This window comes from Mustela nigripes, chromosome 11, assembly GCF_022355385.1.
Source record: "Mustela nigripes isolate SB6536 chromosome 11, MUSNIG.SB6536, whole genome shotgun sequence".
Classification (NCBI taxonomy): Eukaryota; Metazoa; Chordata; class Mammalia; order Carnivora; family Mustelidae; genus Mustela; species Mustela nigripes.
This window is the reverse complement of record NC_081567.1, coordinates 25,238,509-25,256,666: the sequence shown is the minus strand read 5'-3', so window position 1 is coordinate 25,256,666 and position 18,158 is coordinate 25,238,509. Positions and strand designations below refer to the sequence as shown.

Below are 18,158 nucleotides of genomic sequence, written 5' to 3'. Positions count from 1 at the left end.
ACGGGATGCCATTATGAAGTGCTGTGGGGATGCAGCATTGGCCTGGGAAGCTGCTAAAGATTTCACAGATGTGCCCTTTGATCTGTGTCCAGAATGGTACTAACACTACCAATTCATGCCTGCTATATGCTTCCACGAGATGTACTCACAGGATCCTCAAAACAAATGTATAATGCCCCTGTGAGATCTTTACTTTTGCCCTCATTTCGCAAATGAGAAAACTCAGTCTGAAACTTACTTAATATAATCTCCATTTAAAAAGTCAGGGGCGGGGTGCCTGGGTGGCCCGATGTGGGACTCGATCCCAAGACGCCGGGATCATGACCTGAGCCGAAGGCAGCTGCTTAACCAACTGAGCCACCCAGGCGTCCCCTGATCCCAAAATATTAAGAAGGGTGTGTGGGCAGTAGATATTCCCGGCTTCTAACAGCTCAAGAGCTAGGAGGGAATGGAATTATGTAAAGAGGAATCGAAATCTCAGCACAGCTGGGCTGAAGTTGGAGAGCAAGGAGAACGAATGGCAGTGGACCAGAGGGCAGTTGTAAATTGCCCCACAATTTTGTGATTTATGAAGCAGACAAACTGGAACTTTCTTGCTCAGAGATCTTCATACAGGACTAATCGTGATCTGAGTGGTTAAAATGTTAAATGTGGAAGATAAACTGCTGATAAAAACCAATTGCTAAAAACTCAAAAATATCCCCGCCCCCTGCAGGTCACTTGAGAGTGCTTTTTTTTTTTTTTAAATAGGATCCATGCCTAACCCAACCTTGAGGTCAAGTCATGTGCTCTACCAACTGAGCCAGCCAGGCAACCCCAATTTTCATCCAACTAACCCCAGGTGGCCTCCTCTCAGTATCCTGTGAACTCTTGGATGATGGGACCTCCACTGGTGGTGCCAAGGCAAATGTTAAAAAGGGACTTTTTTTTTTAAAACTGTGGCCAGAGCTGGCACAGGAGTAGCCAAGCTGGCCTGGGAAGCCAGGCAAATGAGACTGGCCTGAGAATGAACCACAGCTGCATGGTAGGGGACCAGCACTTCAAATTTCAAATGACCATGGGGAGAGCTACAGTGACTGGGTTAAAATGTCCCTTTTCTGGATATCACCAAAACCCCAGGAGGCTATAAGGAAGCCAGATTTGGGGGGAAGAGGCAAGGGTCAGAGGGCTTATAACCTGAATCTGTTCCCAAGATCCATGAAGTATAAACAGTGAGGACCATGGATAAAACATCCATTTTTTTAAGTAAACTCTATGCCCAATGTGAGGGCTCCAACTCACTACCCAGGATCAAGAATCGCATGCTCTATTGACTGCATCAGGCAGGTGCCCCCTAATTTAAAATTTTTTATAATTAAAGTCCACAAAGTGCAGACAGAAGTTAACTACCAGTAAGCAAGCACTGAACTCTGAGCTGGGCCTCGATGGAGAGATAATCATTTTTTTTTTAAGATTTTATTTATTTATTTGACAGACAGAGATCACAAGTAGGCAGAGAGGCAGGCAGAGAGGGGCAGGGGGAAGCAGGCTCCCTGCTGAGCAGAGAGCGCTATGTGGTGCTCAATCCCAGGACCCTGGGATCTTGACCTGAGCTGGAGGCAGAGGCTTTACCCCACTGAGCCACCCAAGTGCCCCTGGAGAGAGAATCATGCCAGGCAGTCTCTAGCCTCCATTGCTCCCTGCCTGTTCTTCCTGCCTGGCCCCCTCACACTCATCTTTGGTGATCACTTATTCATTGTATCTCCTTTTCCATCTAGCATGGTGCCTCAATGTTTGCTGGAGGAATTAATTTTTACCTTTTCTTTCATTTTGTTCTTAAAAGAGAACCGTGTTGGCATGCAATGATCACCCAGGGTAGATCATTAACCAGATATACAAATCCAATCATGTAAACAATGTAAACACCTTAATGGCTAAAGTATAAAAAAGTAAGACACACAAGAAGGGATTTCAGCTTTTTTTATTTTTCCCCTTTTACACAAAACAAAGTAGAAGAAATAATACAAGATTAAAACTGCAAAAAGTAGTTAATTGGTAGATCACATATACACAAAAAAATCCAGAGAGCAAGATAGGCTTATCTACAGTGAGGAAACACATGTAAAAATTAAGGTAGTTTGTAGTTTTCATATGAAACATTAAAAAAAAAAAATCAAACATATGCTACAATGGGTGCTACCATTTACAGTCAGATTGAAGGGGAAGAAACACTTATTTAGAGACAGATACACCACAAGGTCCAGCATCAGTGCAATAAATTCACAAAACTATATTACAGCTAGTTAATCAGAGTTTAAGAACTGTTCCCAAATGTCACATTTTCGGCCCTCAGAAATTCATTCCTATGGATTTCAGCTATTCTAAATTTCTAGCTACCGAGAGGGAGAATGATTCTAAGAGACGTTCCAAGCAGTTACAAACTCTCTGTAGACCAGAGGCCACCTATCGTCGCCAAAAGTCCACTTTCCCCAGCAGCCCTTGCGTTCTTCAGAGAGAGAGATCAAGGAAGAAAGTCAGACACCAGTGCACCACCTCCTATGCCAAATCTCTGGGGACCAAAGCAGCCAGCAATTACCTTCAAATGAGAATCTTGAGGCTTATCTTTAAAGGCTTAGTCTGGTCTTGAAAAATTAGTAGGCTAAGATTATTTTCTACTAAATAAGTCTTGTCTAAGTACAGGAAGACTTCTGTCCTTTATTGGCTGGTGTTGGAGTGAAGGTCACAGACATGAGTCTTAACCTATAACATACTTTAGTTTCAGTCAGCTGAAACTCTGAAATTAAAAATATGCTAAAAATCCTAAACACAAGTTTCTGGAAGCCTGCTGTTAAAAAGCTTCTAAGGATCTACTAACTTAAGTCTAAGAGCAAGGAGAGACGAGCTCGAAGCCTGTCCTGTTCCCCATTTGGGAGAAAAGATCAATGTTTCTTACAAATTACTAAGTTCTGCACAAGGCAGAAACCAACAGATACTAGGGCATGGAATTGGTTTCATTTTATTCCAGAGGATTCTTCTTCTACAGTTTAGAAACAGCATGAGGAATGAATCTTAACTGGTCTCTTAATTCGAAGTGGTAAACTTGGTCTCTGTATTCATGAAGCCAGACAGTGTAAGCAGACTGTGGAAGCAGACAGTAGAACCAGCTTCCTGTAGCCACAGACCACTAGCTTGTATCTAGCTAAAGCAAAGATAAACTGGAACAATTATCCAAAGTCACAGTTAACTGCACTAAAAGGTGAAGTTCACCACTATATTATTTTAAAGGAAGTTGCCTAAAAATAAAAATTCAATTAACCTGGGTGAGAAAAATCAAAACAAGTACTCACGAATGAGTTGTCCATATACGGCCAACTGATGAGATAGCATCTGCTACACTTCACATGAAGACATAAAGCCTTACTTGGCAAGTCTGAATTTCTACGAACTAAGGGCAGAACGAGGGAGAGCAAAGAGCTACTTCTGTAACATTTTAGTATCCGGACAGCGTAATAGAAACTGTTCCCAAGGACAATGTATATGCCATTCATTACACTGAATAAAGCAGATGCATTATTCATTTTTCTTTTCTTTTTGTTTGAGAAGCTTATTTATCTCCCTTTTGGCCATTCCAATGTACTTCAAAATGATTCCATGCTGATTTAATCCAGGAAGCAACAGTAAGAAAGTCACTTAAAAATAAACAGAATGAGGGAGACAACAATTAATTTCCTACAGATTATTAAATTTTATAGAGGGTCTTTTCCCAGACTACTAGGCACTCTAATGGGAGGAACCAATATAAAATCCATTACTTTCACTACATTTATCCCTGGGAAACTTCTGCTATCACACCCACAACCTCAGATAACATACCCTGTTTGCTTTTTACCTCTGGCATGTCACTTTCTACTTTGGTTATTATGTTCTGTCTTAACTTACTGTATGACCACAAACTCCCAGAAAACAAGGACATGGGTTTTAGTCATCTCTCTATCCACCCAATTCCTCCATCTGTGCCTTACTCTTGATAAACACATATTTGTTGACTAAGTTCCTATCAGACTTCAGTGGCCAGAAGAATATGCCCATAGTTCTGCCTTGAAGACTTACCTATCAGATAGGTGAGCAGCAGGTTGTGGACTTGCTGTCCCACCCAAGCAACAGCAGCAAGAGAAACGATCATGGTCATGAAGTACTAATAATGAAAACAACAAAAATGTATCAAATCCTAGAAAAAGACTAGGAAGCTTAACTGTAAGATGTTGTTCCAAAGGTTGGAAAATAATCCCGTATTATTACCATTTTTCTTTAGACTTGGTATTTATATATTATATAAAATCCACAGAAAACTCCATTAGATCTACTTTATAGAATTTACATACATTCCCCCCTAGAATTACTATAGTTCTCTGTATAAATTATATTACTTTTACAATTAATACTTCACATTGTGACCTTATGTGAAGCTAAGAGGTAAGAGAACAAATTTTTTTTAAGTATTTGTCCTTTATTTCAATAAGTAAAAAGAAACAAAAATGTTGCTCTACTAGAGTACAAAATTAAATGCAAAACTTCCAATAATTCAGTCTAATTCATACAAACATTTACGAATGTTAAACCAATGGATAAAGATATATATCAAACTACTTAATATAAATATCAAACTATTACAACTATTAAAAAGCCCATCATTAGATTACAATGAAGTAAAAGTACACCCAATATTAAAATTTTGCTTTACTGAAATCAGTCAAAACAAAAAAAGTACCATTTTAGGCTTTTCTTCCTTCAGTGTAAAGAGACGTTTCCACCAGCCCACAGTTCTACGTCGAGTCTTTACCAGATTGCTACAAATTTCATGGAATCTTTGCTGTTGCTCAGTGGTCCTACAAAAAAATTTTCCCCTTCACTATAAGCAAGTCTTTATAGTCAACAGAAATATATCATCCTCTCAAATTTAAAAAGCTATCTCCTAAAGTAAGTTTAAATTAAAAAAAAAATTTCACATTATCTTATAATCGTGAAAAAGTTTCCATATCATTAAGACAGCTTGGCAAGCTCAGGAATAAGTTTTTACATAAAGATGTGTATGTACAAAGCAATGGTAATCCATACTTCTAAAACCACATGTGGTTAATTATAGTAACAAAGGACTCAAGGCTACTATGGGTCATGCAGAAATCGGTATCAATTTCTCTCTGCCTGTATTATTTTTCAAATCCAAATGAATTCTGGGTTGTAGCCCATCAGGGTCTCACTATTTTGAAGAAAACGTGAAGATTCTACCACACAGCTGTATTTGAGTAGTCTCCGCTAAGATACTAAGTCCTGTATTCCAAGCATGATACCCTCATGATAGCCCCCTCAGCTGGGCTTCATACACTTGATGCCAAGACAGCAACAGCCAGCTCAAATCCAAATTCTTTGTAAATCCAAATTCCCAGTGAGGGAAAATATAAACAAAACAGCAGTAAAAATATAAAAAGATCCTCCAGGAAAGCCCTTTTTCATATTCTCTGGATTCTGATTTTAAAAAAGATAAATTCACCCTTATACCATCTTTGCTATACAGATACATTGGCTGCTGTCATGAAGTACAACTTACACTGTGGAGGGCGGGTGGTTAGGTTCCTTTTGCTCTTCTAGCTCTCATCCCTATAAAACTGCAGTGATAGATATAGCAGAAGGGCTCCTGATGAACCCTGGAACTTCTTGTAAACAACCAGGCCTTATAAGCTGGCCATGGTCAAGGCTGATTGTGGCTATGCAACAGTGTTCTTCCTTCCTCATTAAGATAAAAAAATAAAACTGCTCTCTGAGCCACATACTGATTACCATGAAACCACCACTGTTTATTTCTGAAAACTTCTCTCTAGGAGTTATGAATTAGCAGATCAGAATGTCATCTGACTAATAAAGTCAAGGTCAGGGGTTGATTTCCTTTAAGTTGCTACATTACACAGTTACAAAATTGCCCAACTCATTACTACATGTGAAAAACAAATCAAAGGGCATTTCCTAACTAACCCATTCTGCTAGAGGGAAAACATTTTTTAAAACACATGCTTAATCATCCCATAACTTAAGAACATTTGCCTAAAATGTCCAAATTTGTTCTTAAAAATCTGTAAGGCATGTATTTAACAGAATTACTTTATAATTTGCTATTATCAGGGGAACAAACAAAAAAACCTAAGGGTACATGTAGACTACTCATCAAATTAAAATAAACAACCAAGGGAGAAAAGCAACTAGGACCAAAAAAAAAAAAAAAATCTACTCCAACATCTAGTTTTGTTCATTATTTTGATCAAAAGTGAGAAATGCAACATTCCAGAGGAAAGTTAAAATACTTTTATGAATCTGATCTGAAGCACTTGCTATGCATTTAGCTAACTACTACAATGCATCGACATCAAACTTAAACACAAGATGCATCTTTTTTTCTTTTTTAAGATTTTTTAATTTATTCATGAGAGAGAGGCAGAGGGAGAAGCAGGCTCCCCACTGAGCAGGGAGCCCAATATGGGACTCAATCCCAGGACCCCAGGATCATGACCCGAGCTGAAGGCAGATGCTTAACCATCTGAGCCACCCAGGCACCCAACACAAGATCCATCTTTTTTTTTTTTTTTTTTTTTTTAATATTTTTTATTTATTTATTTGACAGAGAGAAATCACAAGTAGACAGAGAGGCAGGCAGAGAGAGAGAGGGAAGCAGGCTCCCTGCTGAGCAGAGAGCCCGACGCGGGACTCGATCCCAGGACCCTGAGATCATGACCCGAGCCGAAGGCAATGGCTTAACCCACTGAGCCACCCAGGCACCCCACAAGATCCATCTTAAGAGTCAAAATATTTCACAGCACTCAGAACAGTCCCTAACACAAAAGTAGACCTTCAATAAATAGTTGCTAAATAAACGGACAAAAATTCACATTACTGCTTTCATATTCTTTCAAAAGCAGCCTGCAAAATATACTATCTTAAATATCAAAGAAAACAAATGTAAAATGTAAACATGCTGTTTCTCTGGAAAGCTATTTTAGGAGTTCTGCAATATTTGATAAAACATTACCTCAAAAAACCTCACTTCAATAAAAAATGTTGAGAAAGGAGGAAAAGGCAAAATGAATGGTAGGGTGCATGGGTGGCTCAGTTAGGCATGAGTCAGCCTTAAAGCTCAGATCATGATCCCAGGATCCTACTCAGCAGGGAGTCTGCTTCTCCCTCTGCCCACCCCCACCCCACACTCCTGCTTGCACTCGCAAAAATAAATAAAATCTTCAGAATAAATAAATGCTGAACTATAAAAGAACTGTGAAGATGTTAAGTACTGGAAATTCATGATTTATAACTGAATCAGCAAAGAAATTCTTCATATAAAAGCAACAATCTTAACCCTAGTTATCCAATTGTTAGACAATTCTCTGCTTAATTACAGTATACCAATCACAGTCACCAGGCTCAGTAACTTTACAGAAACGAGCCAAATTATTATATGACCTACCATTTATTGGAGCCAAAAATTCTAGGAGCTAGAATGGGAACAAGGTAGTCAGCCAAGCACAAAAACATAACAAAACAGGAAACACCGGACAGAACAGATGGATCTAGATAGTAGATAGTCCTGTTCAAAAAAAAAAAAAAAAAATTAATGAAGTTGAGAAAAACACAGTCATTTTTATCCTAGCTGAAGATGTTTATTCACTTGGTCTTTTGAGTCTCAAAAACGTTATCTGCCCTTTTCATTCTCAGTTTCTCACAAGTGGTTTTCTGGGAGGCTTCAGAATGTGATGACATCATAGCTGCAACGGTTAATGTAAATATCAAGAGACAAAAGTTCCTTGGGGTCCTCAATACTTTTTAGGGGTGTAAAGGGTTCTAAGACCAAAAGTATGAGCGCTACTGTTTTTTTCAACTGCTCCAGGTTTACCTAAGTACTACAGATTCTGAAAAGTAGGAGAACTTCTCTAAGAAAAGGCATTCTTTACAGATTACACATTACAAAAGATTTAAGGCACTTTCAAAAGTGGAGGCTGTGTATTACCTGAGCCCTTATTAATAACAAGCACAATACACAGTAATTTAATAGCTCACTTACAGAAACACCAAAGAAACCACACCCATGATGGCAGGTGGAAACCAGGCTCTTTCCCATCTGAGGACTTTATCAGCCATCAGCATCACTTCTCCCCATCCCTGCAGCTGCTCTTCCAGACTTGCAGTCTCTGCAGCCTATGTAAGACCAACATGTAAAGCGATCATTTTACTACTCCCAACATTCTGTGTTAAATTTTTTTTAAGACACCAAGAATGTAAAACAGCTCTCAACTCAGTCACTATCTTAGTTTCTAAATATTGTACAATTTTGGTACCAAAGACAGAAATCAATTAAGGGAGAGTGGAGGGGACACCTAGCATTTAACAGTCACCTTCCAAGTCCAACCACTGGGCTACTCTTCATACATAATGTAACGATCTTTATAGAGCCCCTCAAAGTGGGAATAATGAAATCTATTTAACAAAGAAAGTGACCTCAGAATGGGGTCATCATCACTACTAAGTAGCAGCACCCAAAACATAAAATTAGATCACTTTAAGTTTGCTCATTTTTCAGGTGGTTAGAATTGATCTGTTGTTCTGTCATTTCATTGATTTATACCCCTACTTCTACATCCATTAGAAAAGCCTCTCCCCAAACAGCATTCAATTTTTAAAATAGCTTTGTGTAATGGAATCATTTAGATGCCGGCATCGTTTACACAATTAAGTAAAACTACTTTCTCCAAATTACATGAGGCATCTTAAACTCAACGTATCTCCTCAATACAATGAATGCTTCTTACACTTACCAAGACATTGGTTAAGACTTCAGATTTCTCTGCAAATGTGACAATCTGCTGAAAGGAGACTTCTAGAATGAGCCAATGTGGCAAAAAGCCCCTGAACTGACTTTGGTACCGGGAAAAGAACTGAAAGAAACCCACCTGCCCTTATAAATGTGATCACCGGGAAATACACAAAAGACAGATGACAGTGCAGCCTCCTCTCAATAAAGATGCTATGTATCTGTGCCGCACTGATCACTTGGGTGACTTCAACATTTCTGACTTTATATATCGTTCTGGATATAGCTAAACATGAGATTACTATGGGCCAGAAACTCTACATATTTTATATGCTTATTCTTTAATTAATCTTCCCAATAAGCTAAAAGGATTGTATTGTTAATGAAGTAACAGATAGAGAGAGGTTAACAGATCTGAACCCAAGAAATCCAAAGCCAAAGGCCTTGTTCTCCTTAAAGTTACACTGCTCTCCTGGAAAGAGAAGTTGAACTCCAGGCCAGGATCTGTCATTTCAAAAAACTGTGTGAATTTGGGCAATTTCTTTCTGCTTCAATCAATCCTCTTAACTGGAACCTGTCTGGGGCTAACCATGCTAACTATAGAGAAGTAAGAGAGAGAGAGAGAGAGAGAGAGTGTGTGTTTGTTTAAAGGAACAGGTCACGCATTTTGAAAATATCGCACAATCAAAACTGCCCTGCAAAGTCACTAGCATCTGGACTCTTGGACTATCAAACGTCAAAGATTAAATTCTTTGATTCCTCTATTTACTGTGGCAACGGACAAAAGGATTTCTCGGTTTTGCCTGGATCGTGCAGTGAGGTTAAATCTGTCCGCCTGTGATACGTCACTGCAGTTCCTTCAGACCCCTGCTTATTCTAAAGTCATCCTGTGACACACACACACACACACACACACACACACTCCCTCCCTCCCTCCCTCCTTTACAAACGCCAGACAAACACAAGGTCCCCCCCACTGGCCCTCCTGCAGGACCCTAGTCCCAGCTCCTGCGGTGAGCACAGAGCCTCCCTGCGGTGTAAGCCGTGCCAGCTCTAACAAATTCTCGGCAGCAGCCCTTTGACCCTCCACGCTGCCCAAGTACTGGGGAAAAGAACGAAGGGACAGCCTGGTTGAAATCAAAGAGGGGAAAACCGGCTACGACCGGGGGCGTGGGGCTCGAAAGCGCTCGACAGGCCGGCCCCTCGCGGCCCTCTGCCCCAGGCTGCACCCCAGGCTTATCGCAGGCTTATCGCAGGCCCCCTTCTCCACTTCCTCTTCAGCCCCTATTCGCGGTGCCAGATCACCCGCCCTCCTCACCGCGTCTTGTACCTTCCCCAGGGGATGTTAGGGGTCGACCCGTCTCGCGACCGCCGCGCCGCACCTACCCAAGACGCCCAAGGGGCAGGCGTCGCCGCCTGCGACTGGGAACCGGGAGGGAGGGCCGGGCCCACCACGCGTGAAGGGAACGAGGCCGCAGGCGCCGCCAGGCCAAGCCCACCCAAGCCCGGAGGCCCTGCTTGGTTCCCTCACGACTCACCAGCAGGTTGGTGCTGCGATTATCTCCCTCCGCCATTGTCCCTGAGGTGTTTCCTTAGTGGGCGCAAGCCGCCCACCAAAACAAGCCTCTCACCGTCACCCACACAGCCACCCAGGCGCGAGGGTACGCCCCGCAGGCCGCTAATATAGGCCAGCCGCCTTTCCCGACAGTCTCCGCGAAGCCCGCTCCTCATTGGGTGGATTGAACTCAAGTTTCGACCAACCGCTGCCCAGCGCATGGCTTGAAATCCAGGTCAAAGGCGACCGAGGCCGCGCAGGGCGAGGGGGCGGGGACAAGGGACGGCCAACCAGAGCCCCAAAGCTGTGTGACGCCCCGCCCAGGTCTTTCGGAAGCGGTTGAACTGCCGCTGCCGTTGTTGTTTGTGCTTCAGCGCGCCTTGGTCCGTCCGCGGTGTCGTCAGGGGCGGCCGCCCTGGTAGCTCTCAGACCCTCTTCTGCTGGAGTTCAAAGCAGCTAAGGTGACTGGAAGAAACAGGACACGCATTATCAGGCGGAGAGCAAAGATGGGCGCGTGACGCGGACCTCGCTGTGATCCAAAGGCCCGGTGCCCGTCGCTCTCGCGGCGCCCCCCTGCGGCCGCCCTGGCCCGGCTCCTGGGCAGTTAAGCCCAAGTTTGAGACGCGGGACACTCGTGCTCACCCCGTGAGGTGTTGAGGACGAGTTGAAAGAGCTGTTTCTGTCCATTGTCGGCAGTTTGCCCCAACTAACCATTAAGAGTAAGGCCTTAGCTAGATTGGGGGCGGGGGAAGGGAGAATCTGGGCATAGTTCTCCAACTTGGGGAAAGTTCGCTTATTTAAGCGGGTCTTCAGGGAAATCTTTTCTGGGACGGGGCGTTCCTGTTACTTCTGAAACGACGAGCTCCTCCGTAAAGGGTCTGGTTTTGACAGAAACACGGGAGGCCTTGCTAAGGGAAGATGCAAACCCACTCTTAAGCACTGGAATTCGTCAGCAATTTAGAACTAGAAGAACTACTAGATAATATTAAGATGAATGACTTAACACGTCTTTTCTCTGCAGAATTTCAAAATGCATTAAGTGCTTTGATTCTCATTTAACACGAACAAAAACCATGCCAAATGTTGACCTCGTCCGAGATGTTTCAGGGAAACGTACCATGGCTTTGACCTCTCAGCCTTTTTTTTTTTTTTTTTAATAATCACCTGCATTATGCCACAAATTTACATTTAAAAGGATTCCTTAAATAACTTCTCGGATTCTTAACAGTTCAGGGTAAGGCATGAAGAAATGTGAGAGGACACAGCTGCCCCTAAGAGGTCTTTGGTAGAAACACTCAAGAGGGGGAAAGAAAGCCTTTGCGAAGGAAGGGGTCTCTTCAGTGATGTGCCACTTGGGGGGGGGGGGGGGATAAGTTTCTGTAGGTAAAATGCAGCCAGTTGAAACACAGATCCCATTTGGGGAGATTTTAAAGCTATTAAGTTTGAGGAGCAGGCCCTCTTGTCCCTCTTCAAAAGAAAAAAGTTCCCAGTCAGCAGCCACATAGTGAAGATATTAAGCACTGGGTCCAAAAATCTTGGTAGAGACCCAAGGAGTATCTCCTTCCAAAGAAGCCAAAGAATTTTTACACTTTAAAAATGACATCTCTACTGTGGGAAAACAGTCTCTGCTACAAAATGCTTCTGGTTCACCCAAGTTCCCTATATACTACTTAAGACCTCAACACCAGGGTGAAATTGAGGTAGGTGAAAAAAATGGAAACAATTCAAGCAGCACAGTCTCCCCACTTCCCAATATTTTTGTTACTCAAGGAAGGTACTCCCAGATCTATTTGCAACTTCACAGTCCAGGAGCACCTGTACAAGGTCTTTCTGTCAACTTCCAATTGGTTTAATTATTTTAAAAACACCTACCCTTGGTGCTTTCTTTTGAAACTACAAAAACAGGATGTCCTCTTTTGAAAGGTGCCCCATGATAACACAGTTAACACAAATCCTCTTATAATCTAGCAACAACGAAGTGCAATCTGATTTCCAGATATTTAAGACAAACCATTTTAATTCTATTTTACTTCAGAGCTTTCACACCCAAGAGGAATACACACACCAGTAATGTCCTGTGGTTTGTTTTTAAATACTAATAAAGTTAAGCTTAACAAATTACACACAATACTAGAACTTACCCACAAAAGTAAAATTTTCACTGCTGCTCAAAAATACTATACTACTTCGAAGATTTACAAAAAAGAAAAAAAATTACTTTGAGGGGTGCCTGGCTGGCTCAAGTTGGCCAAGCATTAGACTCTTGATCTCAGGGTTGTGGTTTAAGTCCCATATTGGGTGTAAAGATAAAAATTCTTAAAAAAGAAAAAAGAGTTGAGAATTAAGCTTTACAAAAATTTTTGGAAGTATTAATACTTAAAAAAAAAAAAACAAAAAAACCAAGAACTCTACCCATATTCCAAAAGCAAGTTTTCTGGAACCAATACTACTTCAACCAATAAATTCAGAGCTTAAATGCTACGTCTTTTAAGACTTTATTTTCTGAAAAATGTATTTCATACAATCTTTGCTGTGTTAATGCAAATATGCACAAAGTAGGCATGTATTTTTGTTTTCCAAAAGATGCATTATGAACATTTTCAGGAAGCTGGTGTGATTTATTCAACTTTTAATCTTAAATACAATCACAAAATTATATCCATCGGGAGGCATTACAACCTTTTGTACAGAGATGCCACTTTATTTATACAATGTTACTAGGACAAGGAAGATTCAGTTCAACTAAATTTGCTCTTATAATGGTAAATTAACAAGTGAAGTATGATACTGCCACTGACATTACAGGTGGAAATATAAGAGAAATTTAAACCAGAAAAAAAACTGACACAAGAACTTTAGATAGGAGCCGAAACTTGGACTGCCAGGAAAAGAACAAAATCAGCCTGTTTTGAAGGAAAAACATTCTACAAGCCTGCATTTCAGAACATGCAATTCCTTGAGTTTCCCATCTTCAAAAAAATCAAACTAATTGTATGACAGTTTTACATTAGCACAACAAACAGCTTTTCCCTAGTAAGTCCAAATTCCCAAAGAAAACAAGGGACTTCAAGGGGTTCCCATTGTACAACTAACCCCTGAACCTTCAAAGTTTCTTGGAGTCCACTGCCCTTTTGAAAAAAAGGGATGGTGATACTGTTACCCAGGCCTAAAAAGCAGGAAAAGTGCAACAAATCCTTAAGAGGTTCATAATACAGTAGATTTCCCCTTCTGCAATGTTTGGAAAAATTTGTAACGCTAGTTTCCTCCACTGAAGGAATGTTCCTAATCCATATATTGAAAATAAAATCTACCTTAAGTGACCCTTACATTACTAGAAGTTTGCCTCCTTAGGAGGCAGACTTATAGCTCTAAATTACATTTCGCAAGCCCAAGATAGAGAATGAAAGGTCACTGGTTTTCACATCTAATTTTGTCTAAAACAAATGTATGTGTGCTAAGAGTAAAGCAGTCACTGATTTTTGATGTGTATGAATAGGACTAACAGGCTAATTGTAGGTGCTTCCTTTAATATGAAAAGAATTAAGAGAAAAGAAGAACCAGCTCCTTTGATTTTTAGTACTGCCAAAACAGGTAAGCCCCCAGAGTAATTACAAATATGTGGAGGATAATAGGCCAGGAAGACTTTTCAATTTAAAGTACTGCCTATAATACCCCAGATTTAAAAGGACCTAAGATTGCACATCAACTCTAATATTTGGCTGTACTTGCATTGCCCTGCTCGGCATTTTTTAATGGCTCTTTCCTTAAATTTCACACATCAGAACAACCACAAACAAAAACAATGCAGATAATACCAAATATAGACAATATTAAGAAAACTACATACTAAGCTTAGGTAATAGTGGCAAGTGTTAAGGGCAGAAGTGATGGAAGTTTTTCTTTGTGACACAAACCCTCACCCTGAACCTGGGGTTTGGGCTCTAAAAAAACAATGTAGGGAAGTAGATCAAGAGCTTGATTATCAATTCACACACAGAAATCTCACAAAGTTCAAAACTCACAAGTGCCAGACACAAAAGAATGTTCATAATCATCTAGCAAATTATGTTAACTCATGACCAGAAAGAATGAGATCCTGCAAGACACACCAAAGAAAAACTAATACACACAGCTCCATAAACCAACTAAGCCTCCACAGCTCTGTAGAGATACCAAATAAAATTGAAGCAATTTTAGAAAATCAAAGACAACAAAACACTTAAGATAAACTTCAATTTCCAAGGGTACTCTGAATTGAAGAGGTTGTAGGTTCTTCTATACCCCCTGAATCTTAGAGAGAGAGAGAGAGAGAGAGAGATAGATATGAAAAGAGCAGAGCAGATCCCTGGTTTTCCACAGGTGTTTTATATCATCAAAAATGTATGACTAACGAAAGCACTCCAAACTATATTTTACAAGATAATACCCCAAATATAGCCCTGTCTTCTCAATCTGCTCTATTACCAGGGCTGAATTTCACCAGTGATTACATCTGTGGAGTTTGCTTATAACTGTTCAAAAAGCCAAGGCTGCTCAGCAGAATGACTTCCCAGAGGAAGCCAGACCGCACAGACTGGGGTCTTACTGTCCAGAGTGCAGTAAAGAGCAAGCTTTCAAGTCCTCAGTTACATCTGCTCCACAACCAAACATGTACATGCCACACTGTTCTCTGAGGGACCATTTTGAAATAAAAGTGATGGATAATTTACCAGAGGCACAGGTTTTTGATATAAAGCTGTTTTGTTTTTGCTCGGATAAGGTGCCAAATACCTCTGAGGCCTGAAATTCACAGGCAATAAAATTCACCTATTTCATTTATCTTCTTTACCAAAGAAAAAGCAATTTCTGAATACTACCTGTAGGGACAAACTAGTGTGAACTTGTTTTATCACTGTGATAAAAGTTTCTCTGACAATGTTGCTGAAAAAGACTTTACTTTTGAGAGAGCAGAGGTAATCAAGTGTTAAGTGCAGTAGCTCCCACACAGCCTCTAGGAAATAAAGCAGCGTGCATAACACAATATGGCATTATTATTCCAGATAGGTTGTTTTGATTGTGAAAATAAGGTTCAAATGAATGAAGAAAATAAAATTTGATGCACTAGGTTCCTTAACTTGCTATTAAACACCTGGGTATTTGAAAATACCACCTTTCTTGCAATACTTGCCTAAGTATTAGAAAAGCACTGAGATGCATTCTCTCATGGGTATGTTAAGATTATAGATTAATGTGGCAATCAGAATACAGAAAAGGCCAGAGCTATGTGGAATCTTTCCTTAATACCCTTCAAGTTTTTCTGTGAAGATTGGCAACCACAAATGATCACAGTCCTAACCTCTAAAATGCAGGAAAAAGGTACTAAATCAAGATTTTGTGTTCTACTCTGTGTTGATACGTGATTTTATGAATCCTATTCTAGTCTGGATTTTTATTTTGGATCAACAATTCAGCTTACAGTACTGAAGTGCAATACTAAATTTAAGGAAACCTTGATCATGAATTCACAGCAACTATTAAAATTGTGCAAAAAGTAAAGTACTTCACAGACTAAAAACTGAACTCCAGAAAAGATGGTGGTGGTTCTCATTTTTGCTGATGTTTCATGTACATGTCCTAAAATGCCAGGTAAACCAAAGCACTTTTAATTTACAAAGTGTAAATTAAAAGTATTAAATGAGAAAACAATTAAAAAACATCTCACTCTACCTCCACCAGAACATCACTTTATTGTTAATCTCTCATCAACAATGTAAAACTCTAATAGTACTCTATCCTGGTTTTTAAAAAGGTAAAAGATTACATTGGATTAGCTACTTTCTATGAAAGAAACTACAGCAATCGCAGAAGAGGGAAAATTTGAATGACCTCCCAAAAATGCACACTATAAGCAAAGGGGAGACATTAAATCAAATGTCTGTTAGATTCATTACTTTTGAATGCACAGTGACAATTCTGGAAACTGTACATGATAGAATCACAGAAATGACTTAAATAACCAGAATTATATTTTGTATGTGATCATCACACCTTTAAACAATCCTTGAATTTTCCATGTTTTCAGTTGTTCTGGAGAAATTTCTGTTTGTCACTCCAAACATAAGTTGTTACGTTAACAACATCGAGATGGAGGCATATGAAATATAAGGATTGAAATAAAAGTAAATTAGAAAGATGGCTAATCTACTAGATCAGGTAAAAGGGGAATGGGTAGATGGTATGGGATTGGGGAGGAGGATGATGGGTAGTTTTTTTTTCCCTTCATTTCAGAAGTAAGTTCTTCCAATGTAGTGTGTCTGTTACATAGCTCTCCATTTCCAGTCCATTTCTGAAATTCTTATCGCATAGCCTTTTTGTACCTACTGGTCAACCCAACCAGTACTGTTGCCAAGCAACAAGTGTTACACGAGAATCTGAATGCATCAAATCTTCCTTGGCTGTGATTTCTTCGCGGCCCCAGTTTTCTCTGTTTCTGAGTGGGGTTTGTTTTTTCCTGGATTGTACACACAGGGTCAGGTGGAATGGAGTTCCAAATCACTCTGTGCTCCGCAGCATCCCGATTTCTTTCTGCAGCTGACCTCCTGACACGTTTGCAGCTGTTCTGTGGCAGAAAGACAATCTCCATGTTCAGGCGGTGAGCTTTCTTTCTTTCACCCTTGACCCTGGGGTTGCAGGCCATGGTGTTGGGCGTATCCCTGAGTGCAGCTGTCCTGCAGGATTCACTTCCTAGCGCACCGAGATTTCCTAGGGTTCCTCAGAGTAAGCCCCCAGTTGCATCACCACCGACTGTGGTGTGGCTTTGGATGCCTGAGGCTGAGTTGATTCTGGTGGATGTCTGACCTCGCTTAACCAGACTCATCTACTGTCTCACCATTCATACCCAGGCTGTCCAACCTTCATACAGCTGAGCCAAGTTATCTAGATTAGTTGCTTCCTTAATGACATAGTCAACCTGTAAAAGCAGGCAGGAGAATATTTTAAACCATTCAGAACTTCAAAGAACATAAATGAGTTCTAGGAGTTGTTTAAGATTAAGTTTCTAATCACCCAGATTAATTACCCAAAGGATGTGTAGTTGTTATGGTGGAAATGTTAAGTAACCTGAGCTTCCCTCCTAATTCCACACAATTATGTACAAGATGTGTGTCTTGGAAAAGTTACAACCCCTTTGAGCCTTATAAATCCTTAGATGAAGACAGAGCCCCCACTGACCCCACAGGTGCTCTTGGGGTTAAACACATGAAGTCACTAAGTAAATGCTTAAACAGTGTAAAAAGAAGTGCACGGCAGATTCTGAAATACAGTTAGGTGCTTGACAAATGTCTCTTGATTCTGACTCCGCTAAATTTTCTTTTATAATAAGAGATACAATCATCTCTACATCCAAAGAATCCAGAGGGCCCAAATGTATGCTAAATTCTCCATATACAGCTGCTGAATTATGACTTATACCAAAGTTGTGCACCAAGATCTTTATACTTACCCCACTCCTGCTCTCCTTCATATAAAATTTAATGACTGAAACAATAATAAGCACCATAGCCAAGCATCCATCAAACAGACAGACAGACAGTTAGAGACATGGAGTGCCTGCCTGATGGCTCAGTTGATTAAGAACCTGCCTTTGGCTCAGGTCATGATCCCATCATCCTGGGATAGAGCTCAGCGGGGAGTCTGCTTCTCCCTCTCCATGTACCCCTCCCCCAGTTCATGTAAACTCTTTCAAATAAATAAAATCTTTAAAACAAACAAACAAAAAAAACAGAGGGTGCCTGGGTG

General features: G+C 40.5%; 2 protein-coding genes across 4 annotated transcripts in view; both read right to left on the bottom strand.

Moving 5' to 3' along the window:
* Positions 1-1,944: 1,944 nt before the first annotated feature.
* On the bottom strand, positions 1,945-10,527 carry ARL6IP1 (ADP ribosylation factor like GTPase 6 interacting protein 1). Its single transcript, XM_059415239.1, has 6 exons — positions 10,366-10,527; positions 8,081-8,214; positions 7,487-7,606; positions 4,748-4,865; positions 4,090-4,174; positions 1,945-3,668 (listed from the first exon to the last, which is right to left on the bottom strand). Exons 1-6 carry the CDS (start codon positions 10,399-10,401, stop codon positions 3,550-3,552), a joined length of 612 nt encoding a protein of 203 aa, XP_059271222.1. The 5' UTR covers positions 10,402-10,527; the 3' UTR covers positions 1,945-3,549.
* Positions 10,528-12,860: 2,333 nt separating this feature from the next.
* The window catches only part of SMG1 (SMG1 nonsense mediated mRNA decay associated PI3K related kinase), a 107,570-nt gene continuing 102,272 nt past the window's right edge, over positions 12,861-18,158 (bottom strand). For all 3 annotated transcript variants that reach the window (XM_059415238.1, XM_059415236.1, XM_059415237.1), the window contains one exon: positions 12,861-17,331. In XM_059415238.1, coding sequence (XP_059271221.1) covers positions 17,254-17,331 — 78 coding nt within the window. In that variant the 3' untranslated portion in view covers positions 12,861-17,253. The remainder of the gene's footprint in view (positions 17,332-18,158) is intronic.

Excerpts from the sequence above, each read along its gene's own strand:
- ARL6IP1 (XM_059415239.1), bottom strand. The coding sequence starts at position 10,401 with ATGGCGGAGGGAGATAATCGCAGCACCAACCTGCTG. Across the intron at positions 4,175-4,747 it reads AGGAAGAAAAGCCTAAAATG|TACTTCATGACCATGATCGT; the intron begins GTACTTTTTTTG and ends TTTCATTATTAG. Across the intron at positions 3,669-4,089 it reads GCTGCTCACCTATCTGATAG|TGACTTTCTTACTGTTGCTT; the intron begins GTAAGTCTTCAA and ends TTTATTTTTAAG.